General features: G+C 28.7%; 2 protein-coding genes across 2 annotated transcripts in view; both read left to right on the top strand.

Moving 5' to 3' along the window:
* LOC131928220 (transient receptor potential cation channel subfamily M member 1) overlaps nt 1–12002 on the top strand; it is a 36024-nt gene extending 24022 nt beyond the window's left edge. The window contains exons 15-29 of the mRNA XM_059284170.1: nt 3722–3862; nt 5018–5132; nt 5784–5893; nt 6216–6310; nt 7285–7510; nt 7617–7651; nt 8214–8292; nt 8401–8532; nt 8934–9026; nt 9226–9477; nt 9879–10059; nt 10430–10592; nt 10865–11028; nt 11301–11394; nt 11927–12002. Coding sequence (XP_059140153.1) covers nt 3722–3862; nt 5018–5132; nt 5784–5893; nt 6216–6310; nt 7285–7510; nt 7617–7651; nt 8214–8292; nt 8401–8532; nt 8934–9026; nt 9226–9477; nt 9879–10059; nt 10430–10592; nt 10865–11028; nt 11301–11394; nt 11927–12002 — 1956 coding nt within the window. The remainder of the gene's footprint in view (nt 1–3721; nt 3863–5017; nt 5133–5783; nt 5894–6215; nt 6311–7284; nt 7511–7616; nt 7652–8213; nt 8293–8400; nt 8533–8933; nt 9027–9225; nt 9478–9878; nt 10060–10429; nt 10593–10864; nt 11029–11300; nt 11395–11926) is intronic.
* A 1870-nt stretch (nt 12003–13872) lies between these two features.
* Nucleotides 13873–15779, top strand: LOC131928231 (uncharacterized). The gene is made up of 3 exons (XM_059284181.1): nt 13873–13916; nt 14027–14083; nt 15279–15779. The coding sequence occupies exons 1-3, from the start codon at nt 13898–13900 to the stop codon at nt 15710–15712; spliced, it is 510 nt and encodes a 169-aa protein (XP_059140164.1). The 5' UTR covers nt 13873–13897; the 3' UTR covers nt 15713–15779.
* Nucleotides 15780–18318: the final 2539 nt, after the last annotated feature.

Below are 18318 nucleotides of genomic sequence, written 5' to 3'. Positions count from 1 at the left end.
CTTTGCAACTGTGATCCAGTATTTGAAGTGGGTGTATTAAATGGCAAAAATCTTTTTTCTTTTCTTTTGATGTTACCCTTTTAGTTTCTGTAAGTGCTAATGATGTTAGCAAAGTTGTTTGATGATCACATTCCTTCTTACTAATGTATTCTCTTTAAAAGATTTGAAATTGCCATATCACCATAATCATTTATTAAGTTACAAATACTTTGTTTAGGCAACTCTGACTGATAATGGACTGCATCTTCTCCATCTTTTATATTATCTTCACAAAGGGTTTTAATTTCTTATTTTATATGGCTTTAAGTCCTCATTCACTGACTCTTCAGGCCAACCATTTTTACAGTACTCATATACTTTTATTAAGCACTCATCTTTTTGTGTTTCTCTTTTAATATCATTCACATTTATATTGGAGTTATCCATGATAGTGAAGAGAACAAATACATCTTCTGGTACATAGCTCAGGCTTTGGTTTTTTAAAGGTAATCTACTAAGACTATCTGCACTATTCTCAGATCCAGGTTTGTATTTCAATTCATAATTGTATGCAGTTAGTCTGATAGCCCATCTTTGAATCCTTGGTGAGGCATGCTCAGGTAGGGTTTTGTTTTCTCCAAATAAACCTAGCAATGGTTTATGATCTGTAAAGATGGTGAACTTCCTACCAAACAGAAACTTATGAAATTTCTTAACACCAAAAATGATGCCTAAGCCTTCCCTATCTAACTGAGAATAATTTTTCTCAGCCTGGTTCAAAGATCTACTGGCAAAAGCAATGGGTCTGTCACCCTTCTCATCCATGTGGGACAAGACTGCTCCTACACCATCTGGTGAAGCATCACATGTTAATATAAGTCTTTTCCCTGGGTCATAGTGAGTTAGTAAGGTGTCAGAAGACAAAGCCTCTTTTGCTGTATTAAAAGCAGCTTCTTGTTGTTTACCCCAGTGCCAAGTTGCATTTTTCTGTAGCAGCTTGTACAGTGGTGATAGTTTACCAGACAGATTCCCTATGAACTTTGCATAGTAATTTATCAAGCCCAAAAAAGCTCTTAGTTGTTGGGTATTTTCAGGTTTGGGTGCTTCTTTAATGGCTTTTGTTTTCTCAGGTTGAGGTCTGATACCTTGCTTGCTTAATATATAACCAAGAAAACTAATTTCTGTCAACATGAATTGACATTTATCTTTGTTTATCTTTAAACCTTTTTCACCAACAATTTTTAATACTTTATCAAGTGTTTTAAGATGTTCAGTGTCATTCTTACCAGTTATGTACACATTGTCAAAGTACACACAAACATTTGGAATATCCTTAAAAATACTGTCCATGACAGCTTGGAAAATTCCAGGGCTAGATGATATGCCAAAACATAGTCTTTCATATTGGTAGAGTCCTTTATGTGTGTTTATTGTCGTATAGACTTTTGAATCTGGATGCAGTTCTAGTTGAGTGTAAGCATGACTAAAGTCTAATTCAGTGAATTTGTCTCCTCCTGCCAAATTCAAAGAAATTTCCTCAATGTTAGGAATAGGGGTACCTATTTAGCTCTATTTGCTTATTCAGTGTAGTTTTATAATCTCCACAAATTCTTATAGAACCATCCTTCTTTAACACTGGCACAATGGGTGTCGCCCAATCGGAATAGTCTACCTTCTTTATAATGCCATTAGATTCCAATCTACTTAGCTCATTTTCAATTTTATTCCTCATTGCATAAGGTGGAACTCTAGCTTTGCAGTATCTTGGATTTGTATCTTTAATGCTTAACTTCACTGTTCTATCATTTAGTAAACCTGAATTACCAAAAACACATTTATTTTCAGATATAACTTTATCTAGTGAAGTAAGACTAGATTCTTTTACATTCTTCAATGAACAAATACTCTCCCAATTTAACTTAAGATTACTTAACCAGTTCCTACCTAGTAATGGCGGTCCATTTCCTTCAACCACAAGAAGAGGAAGTTTAACACTTTGACCATTATAACTTACATGAACCATACACTCTCCTATTACCGGAACATTGTCACCAGTGTATGTTGTTAGACACTTGTGACATGGCTGTAGAGGCACTGATCCTCCTGCGACAGCGTCAAAATCTTTCTTTGTTATGACTGTTAGAGATGCTCCAGTGTCAAGTTGGAAGCTGATGCTCTTACCGTTGATATTAACTTGTACATTGATGGGAGCATGACTTATTGATTTAACAGAGAACAGGTTGAAATCCGGCTGCAAATCAATTTGAGCATTTTCACAGGTAGAGTGGTTCATTGGTTGGGTTAGGTAGTCTTGGTGAGAGTTAACATAGTGCTGCTTTTGGTTGCGGTACTGTCTTGACTGGCTAGATTTAGCAACAGACGAAGACTTTGCGAAGCAGGCCTTGGCAATGTGACCTTGCTTACCGCACTTATAACAAGTTGCTAACTTGAACTTGCACCGATGAGATGCATGGGGACCTTTGCATCGATGACATTTTTGATAATTATTACTAGATTTAGATCTAGGATTTGAACGAGCAGGCTGTTTAGCATAAGTTGGAATGCTCTGATGGGGTTGATGTTTATTGACTAACCTGCTGTTTACTGCATGGATCCCTGAAGGCGTTAGAGATTTCGCCGCATCTGATGACTGCTGGATTGAAGTTGCAAGTTGTATTGCTTTTTCTAATTTTAGATCTGACTCGAGCAGCAACTTTCTTTGAATATCAGGGCTGTTTACACCTGTCACAAACTTTTCACATAGTCTGTCAGACAGCGTATCGCCGAATTCACAAAATCTACTTAAATGACGTAAAGCAGCAACATATTCTGTTATTGACTCGTTTGGTTGACGAGTCCTACTGTCAAATCTAGCTCTACATAAAAACTTTGATGGGGTAGGCGCATGGTGGTCTGTTAGCAATTTGCTCAGCTCGTTAAAGCTCTTGGTAGTTAGACTAGCTGGTGCGCATAAGTCTTTTAGTAGCCTAAATTGTTGAGGCCCTATGACTGTTAACAAAATAGCTCTCTTTTTGGCTTCTATCGTCACGTCGTTAGCTTCTAGGTAAAAGCTTAACCTCTCTAGGTAATCTTGAATGATTTCATCATTCGCATCAAATTCTTTTATTTGGCCATACAGCGCCATTATTCTAGAAATAATTAGCTAATAAGCTCTAGCAAACCTCTTTTTTGCGTAAGTAGGTGCTCTTTTTAGTAGATGTTTATCCTTCGTCGCCAGTTATAATAGATTGACGACAGAAGCCTGTGGTTGTATATAACACATTTATTATGTACAGACGCCATGATGCGAAGAGAGAGGAAGTGAGTGGCCAGAGACCACTATATATAGATAACAACATGTAAGGGACATCACTCAAGATAACAATATAAATGTAATACTAATACAGAGAGTGAGTTCCCTTGACCTCACAATTATTTCAATCTATTACACTAATGACACTTTTAACACTATCCCTAATCCAAACCCTAGGCCCTTTCCTGCCAAAGCCATCCCTAATTTTTTACTATAACACTAAACCTAAAATTACAACTCTACTAACAACTTAAAATGCATATTTTCAAAAGAGTCTATTGTCAGACATGGGTAATATTACATCTATCATCTTATCTGAAATCATATTTGTACTTAAATATTACAAACTCAATTAACAAATTAATATTGATAACTAACAATAGTTAAATAATTTATAAAGATTATGCTATATTCTTGTTTTGTTTGTAGAAATCTCAATGGCTTGTTACTGTGATAATCAATGCTGTCAAGCTAAGGCGTCACAAGTTTGTGGAGTTCTTCATCAGTAATGGCTGTGATTTTAGACAGGTTTTTACATTGCGCACAATGAATGGATTGTATGCTAAATTGGTAGGTAAAGAGTAAGAAGATGGTGTTTTTATGTTTAGCTTGTTTAGAGTATACATCAAGTTAGCGCCAATTGACTTTTTAACTTGAGGACTGCTTATAAAACTCTTTATCATTAACTTCAGTACTCCGAAAAAAAAAAAACATTAACGGAAACTAACGGCATGACTCAACAAGTTCACTAAATTATACTTAAAAAAAGAAAACATAAATGTAGAGGTAAAATTTTTTTTTTAATTTTCATATAATTGTGTGTTATTAATTAGTATTTACGTATTAAAAATAGCAAAATAAAAAATAAAACATTTTTATACAAGGTATAGGGTGTTATCTATAAGAAAAGATAGTTATACTTCTTACAATGGGTAGCATTACAATAAGTAGCCTTGCCCAATTAATTACCTGGAGAAAAAAAATGGATGAAAAAAATTTTAATTTAAGTTTGTATCCTATGGCTGTACTTAGTTATAAAATACACTTGCGTTGAATTGGCCCTGTATAGTTTTTAGCGCAATTTCCATTCGGAGAATTGTGTTTATTAACTCGTCTTTTCTGGGAATGGATGGATGTGTGTTCGCAGCTTTAAGTCGTATCTCCTCCTCAACGAAGCAATATCGAGGACTAGTTCCAAAGCAAATTCGTTAAGCAAGTTCCGAGGATGATAGTGGGCCAAAAAAATTCCCGGAATTCCTTCCTGGATTTCTCAGAAAAGCCAAAAAACCTCAAAAAAAAGCAGTTTTTGGCCCATATCTCGGCAACCAGACCACTTAGCGACTTGAAACATTTACCAATCGATTCCTGCCATAATTTAGAACAATATTGCCGAAGAAAGTTTTCAAAAATATCCTTTCGTTCGGGCACAAATTTTAAAATTACATAAACACCTACAAACCGATCGTTCTCCTAGCTTGAACGCACCCCAGCATTATATGTCAGAGCTATTTTTAGATAACATAAGGAAATAGCGCTTAAATTGTCACTAGACTTTTTGATTAACTTGTTTTTTTTTACTGAATTACTGCTTTTTAAAAAATGTTGGACTTTAAAACTCTTTAACATAAGAAACCTTCATTTTGTTTAAAATTGGCCCACATATTTTGATTAATTTTATGACTCTCTGCTGTTTTACTTAAAAATTGTAATTAATTGTTAATCCAGCCTGGAAAGGTGACTAGTTTGAAAGATGTTTCTACAGAGCTGATCAAAATGCTGGGAGATTTCTATTTGTTTGAACACTACAGAAAAGTCCAACAGATAACCGCATTTAGTCAAGGTAAGTCTGAATGTTTTTTAAAACTATTAGGAGTACTATCAAATTGTGTATAACCTTTTTCAGCTATTAACACTTAATATTTATTTTGGTAATAAAAGCAATATAGAATAGGTACATTACTTTACTATGGACTGACTTTGAAAAGTAAAAAAGTAAAATTCCCTTTCAAACCTGAAGGTCTATGAACAAGTGAAGTAGAGTTCCCTGTTTCTGCATAAGAAGGGATATTGTGGTCAGCATTATGCCCAGCCACCTTTACTTTCACTAACTTGAGTCAGGGACCCATCAGACTCAGGGATGTTCTACTGACTTGAAGGGCTGACATTGAGTGATAGAAAACTAAAAATAAAAAACACCCACACCTCTCATTATAATTTTTATCTCAGTTTTTATTTTCGTGCCCAAACTAATATTCTCTGAAGTTTTACTCCATGAACAATACAAATCATATTATATATATATATATATAACATAATTATGTGTAGCAAAACATTTAATGAGTAAAACTTTTATAGTCTATAGCAATTATCTAAAAAAAAATTATTTTGACTTTTAAAGACCCTTTCAGTTTGTTAGAAATAAAGTAGTGACATTAGTTGTTGATTTTTAAAATGAAACACTTAAATTATTTATTCTCTAATATGTAAACAGATGAATCATACCCATCAGTCAAGAACAAGCTAGCATTCCGTGATTTGTTTGTATGGTCAATTTTGGTGGATGATATGGAACTGTCTCTGGTATTTCTGGAAAATGTTGAAGTAAGTAACATGTCAAAGTTTTGTTGAATTCCACTTATTATATAGCAAACAGTTTTTTATTATAAGTGCATATTGGTAGAAACATTTTAAATGCAAAGTATTTATTGTAAACAAAAATCCAATTATGTTGATATATGTATTTGTTTCTGAAACAAGCAAAATACTTGTGCAAGTTCAATATGTAGAATTTGAATAACAGGTCTAATTATTTTTAAAATATATAAAAAATTTAGTTAAACATCAGTTATGATTCACAAGGTCAATTCAAATTTTTAAAATGTTTTCACATTTGTAAAAAAAAAATGTATCCTTGCATACACAGCATCCAATATATGCTGCACTGCTTGCCTATGGAGTTTTTAGGTGGAAACACAAAAATGATAAAAGTCAAAGAAACGAGTACTATGAAATTAAAAAGTAAGTAGTAAATAATTATTATGGCCAGCTGTAATTGCTGCCATATGTTAGAAAACTTGTAGAAATCAGTAGTGTGACATTAGGTGACATCATTTATGGGGAGTAAAACCTAAAAAAAAATTGCCTATGTTAATAAATAAATCTGCTTTCACCAGTAGAATGAAAGCTAATTGAAACCATACATTACTTATACTTATATTATTATATAAAGCGACAAATAGGAGTAACCTCTTATTGTGTAGAATTTTAGTAAATCAAATACATACTTATATATATATATATATATATATATATATATATATATATATATATATATATATATATATATATATATATATATATATATATATATATATATATTTTTTTTTATTTATTTATTATTTATTTATTTATTTATTTATTTATATATATATATATATATATATATATATATATATATATATATATATATATATATATATATATATATATATATATATATATATATATATATATATATATATTTTTTTTTTTTTTTTATTTATTTATTTATTTATTTATTTATTTATTTATTATTTATATATATATATATATAATATATATTATATATATATATATATATATATATATATATATATATATATATATATATATATATATTTATATATATATATTTATATTTATTTATTTATTTATTTATTTATTTATTTATATATATATATATATATATATATATATATATATATATATATATATATATATATATATATATATATATATATATATATATATATATATATATATATATATATATATATATATATATATATATATATATATATATATATATATATATTATATAGGCCTATATAATGTAAGTAGATTGTTTAGTAAACCTTTTATCATTGTTCTTGATATACCATATATACTTCATTCATTATATATCTGAACAGTTGTTTTTAACTGTTGTTGTTACTAACCATTTCTTTCTTCAGACATTACGAAAACCTGTGCATTGAACTTGTCAAATCTTCCTTTACTAAAGATGAGGAACAGACATACCACCTTTTGTTAAACAAACTCCATGACTGGGGCAATGTAAGTTGTATTGTGATGGCCATAGAGACAAGAAACAAAGGTTTTCTTTCTGAAATAGCCTGCAGCAAACTTAGGGACAGGATATGGTCAAAAGGACAGAAGGCATATCCCAAGGACATGGGGGTAAAAATAAATTTAGTTTTATAAGTTATATTTTCTAATATGTAGCAGGCAATTTTTAACGAAATGTTATAAATCCTGTAAGGTAACTATATTTATATTATTTCAGGATCATTCAGACACTAAAACAGACAGTTCTTCAAGGTATGTGTTTTATCCCATCTTTTCCATAGAGCTTATTGCTGCCTAACCAGCTGTGAGAAACATCTGTTGTAAAGCACCAATAGCCTCTTCACCAGTACCATTAAATTGCTTGGTAGTATCCAAGTTTTTTTTTTGGGGGGGGGGGGGGGCCTTTTTATTTTAAATCAGAACTATGTAGTGTAGAACAGTTTACCATACTTATTAATCAGTTAATTACTACCAAACCAATCTAATCCCTTACAATGTAGATTTTATGACAACATCGTCTTGGATAGAATTTATTTATATTACATTTATTGTGTAGAATCTTACAATATGTCAAAGCAGAAAGCAAGGGTAATATCTATTTAGCTATATTTTAAGTCAGACAAACTTACTGGCCTTACATAATATTGGTTACTATTTTCTAAGGATGGAGTATTAATATTTGGTATATTGTATGTTTTCAGTTCCCAAACTGAAAAAATAATCATAGGACTGCCAGAAATATTTGATATTAGTATATAATTATTATTATTATTATCAGTATATTTTAGCATTATCATATTAAGTTTATTTTCAGCAATAAAAGATGTGAATGTAGCTTCAATTGCTTAAAGTCAACTATACTTTCTCCAAAAGCACTTTTTATTTTTGACTTGGTAAGTTCCTTCAGGGTACATGTACCCTTAAAACAGCTGAAGAAATAAAAATACTCACTTTTGAAATTTGATTTAAAGAGCTTAATGTTTCTGAATTGCATTGTACAGATTGGCTTTGTGGCATTTCTAATATTCTATGCTTACCTGCTTGTGTGTGCGTTGAACCTCAATTCTTTTCACGAGCTGGAGTGGGTTATCTGGGTGTGGATTCTCGTTTTCTTTCTTGAAGGTTTTTACAAGGTATTATTTCCCATCTTTTCTCAGACAATTACAGTCTAACCTTATTATTTTATTGGTAATTGTAGTAAAAATATTGTTACAAATTATTTAACCAAGCTTTTTTATCAATACACTGGGATATCAAGATATTCGTTCAAATATTTGCAAATTTTACTAATGTTTTATCAACCGTTGTTCGTCATTATAAGTTTATAAACCAAAACTTCAAGCTTTGGTGAAGATCCTACCTTTCCAAGTATAAATATGCTAAGGCCTACAACAGTGTTTTGTAATATGAATCCTGGTTATGAATGCCATCAGCTTACAAATTAAGTTGTTACTTATGGTTTCCATTGTAAACTTATACAGTTTTCTTTATATTTTATTGATGATTTTAATGTGAACCACTCTATTTAATTCAGATGAAATACTTGACTGATCGAAAAGTAAAGAATAAAAAAAAGGCAACAGAAGAAAAAGAGTCGACCTGTGAAACTATTATTTTGAATATTCAAGTAAGTAACACTGTTCCCATAATTAGCCAATGCGTATTTGAGTATTTAATATCCCTTTTTATAGTGCTATATACAATAATTAACTTTATGTGTTAGCATGATGCAAAAAACATAAGTTAATTCTATAAAAAGGATATCTTATTTAAAATCATTTTTAATTTTGTTTTAATTATTATTCTTAACTATTTTTAAATTGCAGACATTTTTCTTGATCTACAAGGAAATTCACATGAATGTTTTTCAACTGCTGGATTTTTTTTCATTCACTTTCTTCATTGTGGCCTGGTCACTAAGATGTAGAGCCTACTATGCGACCAATGACAAGGCTATTTACATGGATTTGGCATTGATTTTCTTTAGCATTGATTATGTTTTGTACTGTTTGATTGCTCTAAAGTTCTTCTATGTCAGTGCATTGCTTGGACCAATGATCTTGATGATGTCTAAAATGGTAATTTAATTATTGATAAAAAAAAATGTTTGAGTGATTATTCAGGGCAACAACTATAAAAGAAATAATAATCAAGACAATTATAAAATGAAATATCATAGTTTTTATATTAATGGAATCTATTAGATTTAAATAAAGTACTAGAGCATTTATTATTGTAAACAATTTGTTAGGCCCTATATATAAAATATTAGCGTATATATAATGGAAATGACTATAAACAACTTTAAAGTAGGCTTAACCTACCCCAAGAATAATATTTCCTATCATAGTCACCATTAAAAAAATAAATTAAGTATTTTTCTAATGCTACACATTGTAGACCTATACTTATTTTCATTTGATTTACCTAAAGATGTTTTATTTCTATTTCATTTAATGTTAGCAACATGCTTTTTCAGATGGTGACCCTATCAAAATATTTGATAATTATGTCGGTGTTCTTCATTGCTTTTGCCATCTCAGCAGAGATGGTTCTGAATCCGCATTCCAGTTTCAGTGGCGAACTCATATTCAGTGTTTTACGTAGAGCCTACTGGAGTGCTTTTGGCAACTATTTCCTTGATGAACTGGAAGAGCTGGGTAATAGACTTTAAAATTTTGTAATGATAATCTAGTCCAGTTTGTTGTATTTTGTGCTGATCTTATTCAGTAGCATGTAAAATTGTCTTCCATGGATAGAGTTTATTAAATAATAAAAGAAAGAATAAAAGAATGTATGTAACCTTTAGGATAGGATTGTACATTTAATGTAAAAAGAAAATGCGATGATAGTTTTAAAAGTTCTTACGAATGGTGTTCTAAAATAAATAGTGTATCACATTTACTGTAAACGTGTGGTAATAAGTCAACAGCATTTGGTTTTAAACATATAAACCTATCAAATCCTAACTTGTGTAACTAAAAATTGTGGTAACTTAGAGTTTGTGAAATGTAGTCTTTGTTCATACAGGTAAAGATAACACATCCTGCACCAATGATCCATCTCTTTACTCGGACTACACTGAACTCCGATGCCCAACTTATGTAGGAAGATATTATGTGCCAGTGTTAATGGGGATTTATGTGCTCATTGTCAACATCCTGTTGTTCAACTTAGTTATAGCCAAGTTCAAGTAAATCTCTTAACTCTTTGGACTCCCAGAAAATTGTAACAACACTAAAGCGATACATTATTATTTTCATTCCTATGCTGAGTCTAATGGTTTAGATAAAATAAAGGGTAGTAAAGTTTTAATTTAAGATTGTAAAAGAAAATGGCTATACTTTACCTTTCCTTGTGATTTAAACTTGTTTACAGTTTTTAGCATATAAATTAACAGTTGCATAGTATCAATATTATTAGACAGGGCCTACTTTATTAACTTTTTTTTTTACCATTTTTCAGCACAACTATTGTCAGCATTGAAAACCAAGCTAGAAAGGTGTGGCATTATCAAAGATTTGTTGTTGCTGGAGAATATTCAAGACGTTTATTCCTTCCACTGCCTTTCACCCCATTAACTATTTTAGTATTTGCTTGTCGGTCCAGAAAAGTTGATGGGTTTTTTGGTAAGTTATTTTAAAACTTATTTCAAATAGTTAAAGTTCTTTAATAAATCAATTTTTTTCACACATTTTCAGAAAATATGTTGGTGCATAGTTTAATCAAAAACCTAATGAATGCAGTTGGATTCTTGTTGTCAACTTACATGTTAATGATTTAGTATAATAAAGCAATTTTACAGATATTGTATTTTTTTTTCTTTTGTAGTATCTTTAATAGTAAGCTTGAATACTAAATGTATTTAACGTTTAATTTTGTTTTTCATATTTGATAACAGCTCAAGATTATGATAAACCAAAGAAAAAAAGACTGCAAAGACTAGAGCGTTTTGTTATGGATGATTATTGTAAAAAAAAATCAATAACTGATAGGTAGGCCTATAGCATACATCTTTATAGATTTGATTATAAAAATATCCTGTTTATTTTGGTATAAAATAGTGGCATCATAAACTATGGATGTTTTTGAAAACTGTTTTGGATCTGGATGTATTTGAAAAAAAGTAATCCTGCTTAGGCAGTCTACTACTTTTATCAATAGCTAAATACAGTATGTCCTTCGATCCTCCCTAAATTCCACAAGAAATATTATTATTCTGTTATCCAAATTAACCAGCATAAAAAATAACTTAACCATAATACTAATCAAGATTAAATAATGAAGCCTGATTCCTCCTTTTACCATAAACCAATTAACAAATTTGTTTCAAGTTTTAACTTCAAAGTGTTCCAGAGGACAATATTTGTATTTATTGTGATTGAAATTATTCTAATGTAAGCCAGTTTACTTATTTACTAGATAAAGGTCTATAATCAAATCTGCAGTATCCAAAATTGTTAATAATTTTTATATTGATGTTTACAAATTTTGAGCTGTGTTTCAATTTTGTATTCAAATGTCCAGCAAAACAAGTGAAAGTTTTATCAATGAGGGCAGAGATAAAGGTAAGAAAACTGCAATGGACAAATACTTACTGTAGCATATTACAGACTTTTAATTACAATAGTTACAATGTAATATTATGACTGTTCTTTGAGCTGAGCATATATTTACACACACACACACACACACACACACACACAATATATATATATATATATATATATATATATATATATATATATATATATATATATATATATATATGTATATATATATATATATATATATATATGTATATATATATATGTGTGTGTGTGTATGTGTATATAAAGTTGATTTTTCAAACGATCAATATAAATTAATCTAGTTTTAATTTTACAAAAAACTTGTAATATCTGTTACTAACATTATTAATTTGAGCCACTTTATTAAACTACATTTTATTTTATTTGCTAGCTATTATACTAGAGTCTTACAAATGGTAACACTGGATACTTATTGTTTCCTTATTTATTTGTTTTTATAACAAACTATCATTTTTATTATTTAGTTTGAGTGCTGCAAAACTTGTAAGAAATCATTCAAAGTATGAAAATGATATTAAGCCACCTACTTATTTTAGTTAACATATAAAAAGCTTGTGGTTCATTACAAAGAGTGTAATGTATATTATCTCTTCAACCACCTCATTCAAAAGAACAGACTTTGTGTTATTGTATAAAGATGCTGCTAATTTTTTAAGTAAATTATATTTTTTTATTGTGGCAGGTCAAATTGATAAGGTGGTGAAACAAGATCAAAGTAAAAAATCTGGCAGCAACACAGGTTTGATTATTTTTTTCTTTCCTTATAAACTGCTATTGTCATTTTTTTACTTAGTTTTTGAACAACAAATTATACAATCCAACAAAACAATTCGGAAAATTAAACTTACATGTAAGTAGCTTTTAAAAACACATAATACACTGCAATTAATTTCAATCTTCCATCTGAATTTACATTTGATCACAATTTAAAAAACATTATTTGTGTGTCTTTGATTGCAGGTGTAGCATAAGTATATAGAAATTTTAATTTTTATGAAAATCAGATGATAAAAGCCAAAGTAGAAACTCTGATAATACAGCTAGTTTTAAGTTAATTGCTTTATTTTAAACCTAAAAATTTCATTTAGTTAGTCGATTGCTAATCCATTGATTTCAATCTCAATTCAAAATTTCATTTGTATTTTTTTTGCAAGAATGTCACATAACTTTTAAGAAGGTTTTTTTGTTATACAGATCAGAAAAATGTAGAAACAGGTAAATTGAAAAGTAAAAAAATCTGATAGTATCACAGGTCTGGTAATATTTTTTTTTTTTATCCACCAGCTTTCATTCTAATTTTTTTAAAAAATGTGTGTCTTTTAATGAGCTCGTTACATAGTTTAGAGTGAATAATATTTTTATTATGACAGATCAAAAAGATAAGATGATGCAACAAGATCAAAGTAAAACACCCGTTAGCAACACAGCTTTGAATATTACTTTGAAGTTTATATTATAATCTGGCAATGTTGTGTTTTATATGTTATTAGAACAGAAAACTATATAATCAAACAAACAATTTAGAAAATTGTTTATGACTCTTAGTAGTTAACACAAAAATGTAATACTTTACCATGAATTTTAGACAAATATATTTCTAACTTACATTTTAACTCAATTAAAAACAGAATGTGTGTGTTTTTGTTTAAAGTTTTCAGTAATTCAATGTTTATCTATTAGGAAAAAAAGATGATGAAAACCAAAGTAAAAAATCTGATAACAAAGCAGGTTTGGAAATTTGTTTGAAAACTAATTTTTAAAAAGAAAATGTTCATTTAGTTAGTGACCAGCAAATCAATTGATTTCAATCTCATTTAGAAATTCAATTTTCATTTTTTGTGGATGTGCCACAAAACCTTTCAGTAATTTTCTTTCCTATTTAGATCAAGAAAATGAAGAAACAAAAATGAAAAGTGAAAAATCAGGTTTGATAATAATTTGTTTTTAACAAACTGGTATTTTTATAATTAGTGTTTTGTGCTGCAAGATTTATTTTGTGGAGTTGTTGAGTAACTTTTCTGTAATTTAATTTCAGATCAGGAAAAACAAAAAACAAGTAAAGTGCAAAGTGAAAAATCAATTAGCACTACAGGTAACAAAGTGGCATATTTTTAAGTTTGAGAACTGCAAAATGAATAATCCCTTTTATTCAAATCATAAGCCTTGTCATAGCTTGTCAGTTAGTGTATTCAGATAACCCCTAGAGCAATAACAGCAGAAGTGTAAACTTCTGGTAATACCAATTAATATATGTACTAATAATAACTTAATGAAAGAATTTGGAGATTTGTCTATGTCAGCATTTTCTCCATAACCCAATGGAAAATTGTAATAATGCATTTAATTTAAATAGCTTCTCAACTGACTTTCAATGTTAATTTTTTTTTAAATATACTATAGATTTTTATAAATCAGTACCAACTAAAATGAAAAAACCACAATAGTAACATAGACTTTTTGTTAAAGTTATTTTTATGACCAACCATTGTTTTTTTTTTTTTTTTTTTTTTTTTGTAAAACATTAAATACTTCTAGCAGATGTTTCTAAAATATTAAGAAAAAAAATTTAAAAGTATTATACATTTCAACATTTTAATCATGTAACACTCTTTAAAAAAATAGTGCTTCTGGTATTTAAGGCTTCAAACTTTAACCTAAAAATGTATGTTTTAACACTTATCTGTTTTTTTTCCTGCCTTCTTTTATTAATTCTGAGTGCATTAGAAGCCTTTTTTTTCTTGATTATGCTTTTTGTATATATTAATAGTATGATTGTAGTTTTTATTTTATTTTTTATTAAAATAATTATTTTCATTATTCATATAAACCAAGTAGTGGATATTTTATTACACATTTATCATCTTCTTAATCCAAAAACTTTATATCTGAAATTCAATAGCTGCCGAACACAAAAATAATATTCAACTAAAAACTTTTATCTGTAAAGAAGCACCTTCAGGCACACCTTAAACATACAAAATTATTAAAAGCTTCTCCTGCCTAAAACCTTCGGCAAACTTCGGTCAAACTGTGTGGGTGTGCATGCGTGTGTATAAGCATGCAATTCTACAGTTTACACAAACATATTCAAAAAGCTGCAGTAGATATTTTTGATAGTTTAAACAAGAGTTATAGATCATCTTTGTCTTCGTTGTTTACCAATTTAACATTCTGTGCATTATATTTGGATAATGACTTAGCACCTAAGTGTACACCATTGGAAAGAATTATAATGTATTAACACTTCAATAGGTAGAGAGGTTGAAAGTTTTTATATTGTATTCTAGATACTATAAGAAATGCAGAGAAAAGATTAAAAAGGAATCTGAAAATCTTTGGACTAAAGCTAAAACACCTTCAAAAAGACGGAAACTGTATTTTTAAAGCAGCTACTGCTAAGTTGAAAGAGAAGATAACTCCTAAAGAATTACGATACAAGGTGTATCTGCATATAAAGGAGAACATGCAACACTATGGAGATTTTCTAGAAGACAAAAACATTGTTAAAAAAATAAAGGAGGATGGACACTGGGATAGTGAAGCAGGAGATCTGATACCTTATGCCCTCGCCAATGTTTTAGGACGAAACTTGACCATAGTTACTAGCAGTTTTGAAAGTGTCTGTATACCTGTATATCTAGGTGAATGTTTGAAAGATGAGCCAATTTTCTTGGCTTATTTAAATTACCCAGGCTGTGAGCATTATTGTGCTACTAAATAAAGAAGTGGGGGAGGGATATTTTATACCACATTAGTGCATTCTGAATGATGCACACTCTAATGACAAATAAAACAAATAAATTGAACTAATTTTAGCCAGATTTAAACTTTTATATATATATATATATATATATATATATATATATATATATATATATATATATATATATATATATATATATATATATATATAAAATATATATATACACACACACACATATATTTATATATATCCTATATGTCTATATATATATGCATTTATATATGCCTATATATTTATAAATTTATTAATATGTACAATCAATTTAATTTGCTAAAACAAGTTGCTAAAAAAACAAAAACTTTTATATATATATATATATATATATATATATATATATATATATATATATATATATATATATATATATATATATACACACACACACACACACCTATATATATGTATATATATATATATATATATATATATATATATATATATATATATATATATATATATATATATATATATATATATATATATATATATATATATATATATATATATATATCCTATATGTCTATATATATCCCTTTATATATGCCTATATATTTATAAATTTCTTAATATGTACAATCAATTTTATTTGCTAAAACAAGTTTTATGTTAAATTCTCAATGTTTCCAGTCAAAAAATATAACAGTTGTAAAAAAATAATATTCTAAAATAAATAAATGTGTTTTAAAAAGCGAGCTTATTAATTATTATATTGCTGTGATAACCCCATTTTTGCTAGAGGAAGAAAAGAAACCTAATTATATTTATTATAATCTTGTTTGTACATTAAGACATTACTTTTGAAAATTTTAGTATTTTAATCAGTATTGTCTTTATAAAACATTTAGAATCTATATATTTTACTTATGTGGATGAATCGTTTGTAATTTCCTACTATTGATTTATTATGAATATATAAACCAATTAACAAATGAAGACACTAAAAGAATATCATTAAAAAATTCTTTAAACAGATGATGGACTGGGATAATGGGTTATGAAATCTCCAGTATCAGAGAATGTATTGTTACTTTAATTACAAGCAGAATAGAAGAACAAGTGGCTTAATAACAATTACCCTTGGTAACTGATTGTCAATCAATATTCATGTCTTATGTAACCTGCTTAGTAAGAGAGCATTATTGTGGCTATGCAGCTGTGTTATTCACAAAATTTGAAAATTTTAACATTCAATTATCAATATAATAGAGTAATTCACATCATTGTATGATAATTGTAGATATATTATAAGTATAGATGGAATGTTATGGTGGAAAATATAATTGTTTTATATTGAATGTTGAGCTTTATTCATTAATTTCCATTTCAAAATAACTGAGGTATACAACCTATATCTCTTAGAGAAATTCTTTATGAACAAAATGTTCATTGTAAACCAAATATTAAAATATTAAAATCAGAAGCGTAGTAACCTATTCCAGCAGTTGGGGTGGACTATTAATTTTTTCCCCTCTCACCCCCCCCCCCCCCCACCCTCCAATTTCTATATATAGTTATTCCTGTCTATATAAAACAACCCCGCCCCCCCCCCCCCCCCCCCATCTTAAGTTGGAAAGGTTTGTGGCGCTTCTTACCATTTACTTTTCTAAACAATATTTTTTAATTTACTAAATTTACTAAATTCTATGTATATTTGAATATTACCAAAATGTATTGATACTAAAAAATACTACTTGTTATGAAAAAGATTACCATATTATATATATAAATAAATATCTACTCCTCCTCACAAGACCAATATAAAAGTTGTATTGTTTGCGTGTATATATAGAAGGCATTCCAAAATTAGAACACATCACAAAGATGGTGGGGGTTAAGGTGGTGCCAGGATTTTTTAGTTTTTAAAAGGAAGCACAGTGGTAAAAGTTTGGTATCCGCTGGGTTCAGTGATTTTTGTTTGTCACTAAAAATTTTGGAAAACAATTATCTACATGCTTTTTTAAAAATTCAGTTCCTATGTGACCATCACTGTCTTTTTGGATTTGTTAATCCTTTCTTTTTCAATTTTAACCAAGCCTACTACTTGCACAAACACTAGTCAACTTTTTTTTTTACCTTTCTTAATATTTAATATGTTATAATATTTTTTTGTAAGTAAAACAAAAAAAAATGTAAAACATACATTTGTATTACTATTTTGTATCTGTGTGATGAGGCTTTTTTGCCAAAATATTGTCTACAATATTTCAATTTTAAAGAGTGAAGCTAACAAATAGTTTTACATGTTTTCTTAAAATCTCAACATATGAATATCTGCTTCATATTTTCTATCAATGAAACATTTTCTGTTAAAGGTCACCATGAAATAATTGTCCATAATCAATTTTGTTGATCCTTAACCCTAACACTATTCATAAATTAAAAATATTCTAAACCTAACAATATGCTAGACAATTAATCATGTTTGACTAGCTGTAAATACATGCTATGACAAAACTACTAGATTTGATATAGTATTTTGCTCAACATTCTTAGTTCTAATGTAAGATGTACCATTATGGGTTAAAGATTCTTTAATTACTTTGTTTCAACTAATTTGTGATACC

This window comes from Physella acuta, unplaced genomic scaffold, assembly GCF_028476545.2.
Source record: "Physella acuta isolate Inbredline_101_S28 unplaced genomic scaffold, ASM2847654v3 ptg001478l, whole genome shotgun sequence".
Lineage (NCBI taxonomy): Eukaryota > Metazoa > Mollusca > Gastropoda > Physidae > Physella > Physella acuta.
This window is presented reverse-complemented; position numbering and strand designations above follow the sequence as displayed.

Excerpts from the sequence above, each read along its gene's own strand:
- LOC131928231 (XM_059284181.1), top strand. Across the intron at positions 14,084-15,278 it reads AAAATCAATTAGCACTACAG|ATACTATAAGAAATGCAGAG; the intron begins GTAACAAAGTGG and ends ATTGTATTCTAG.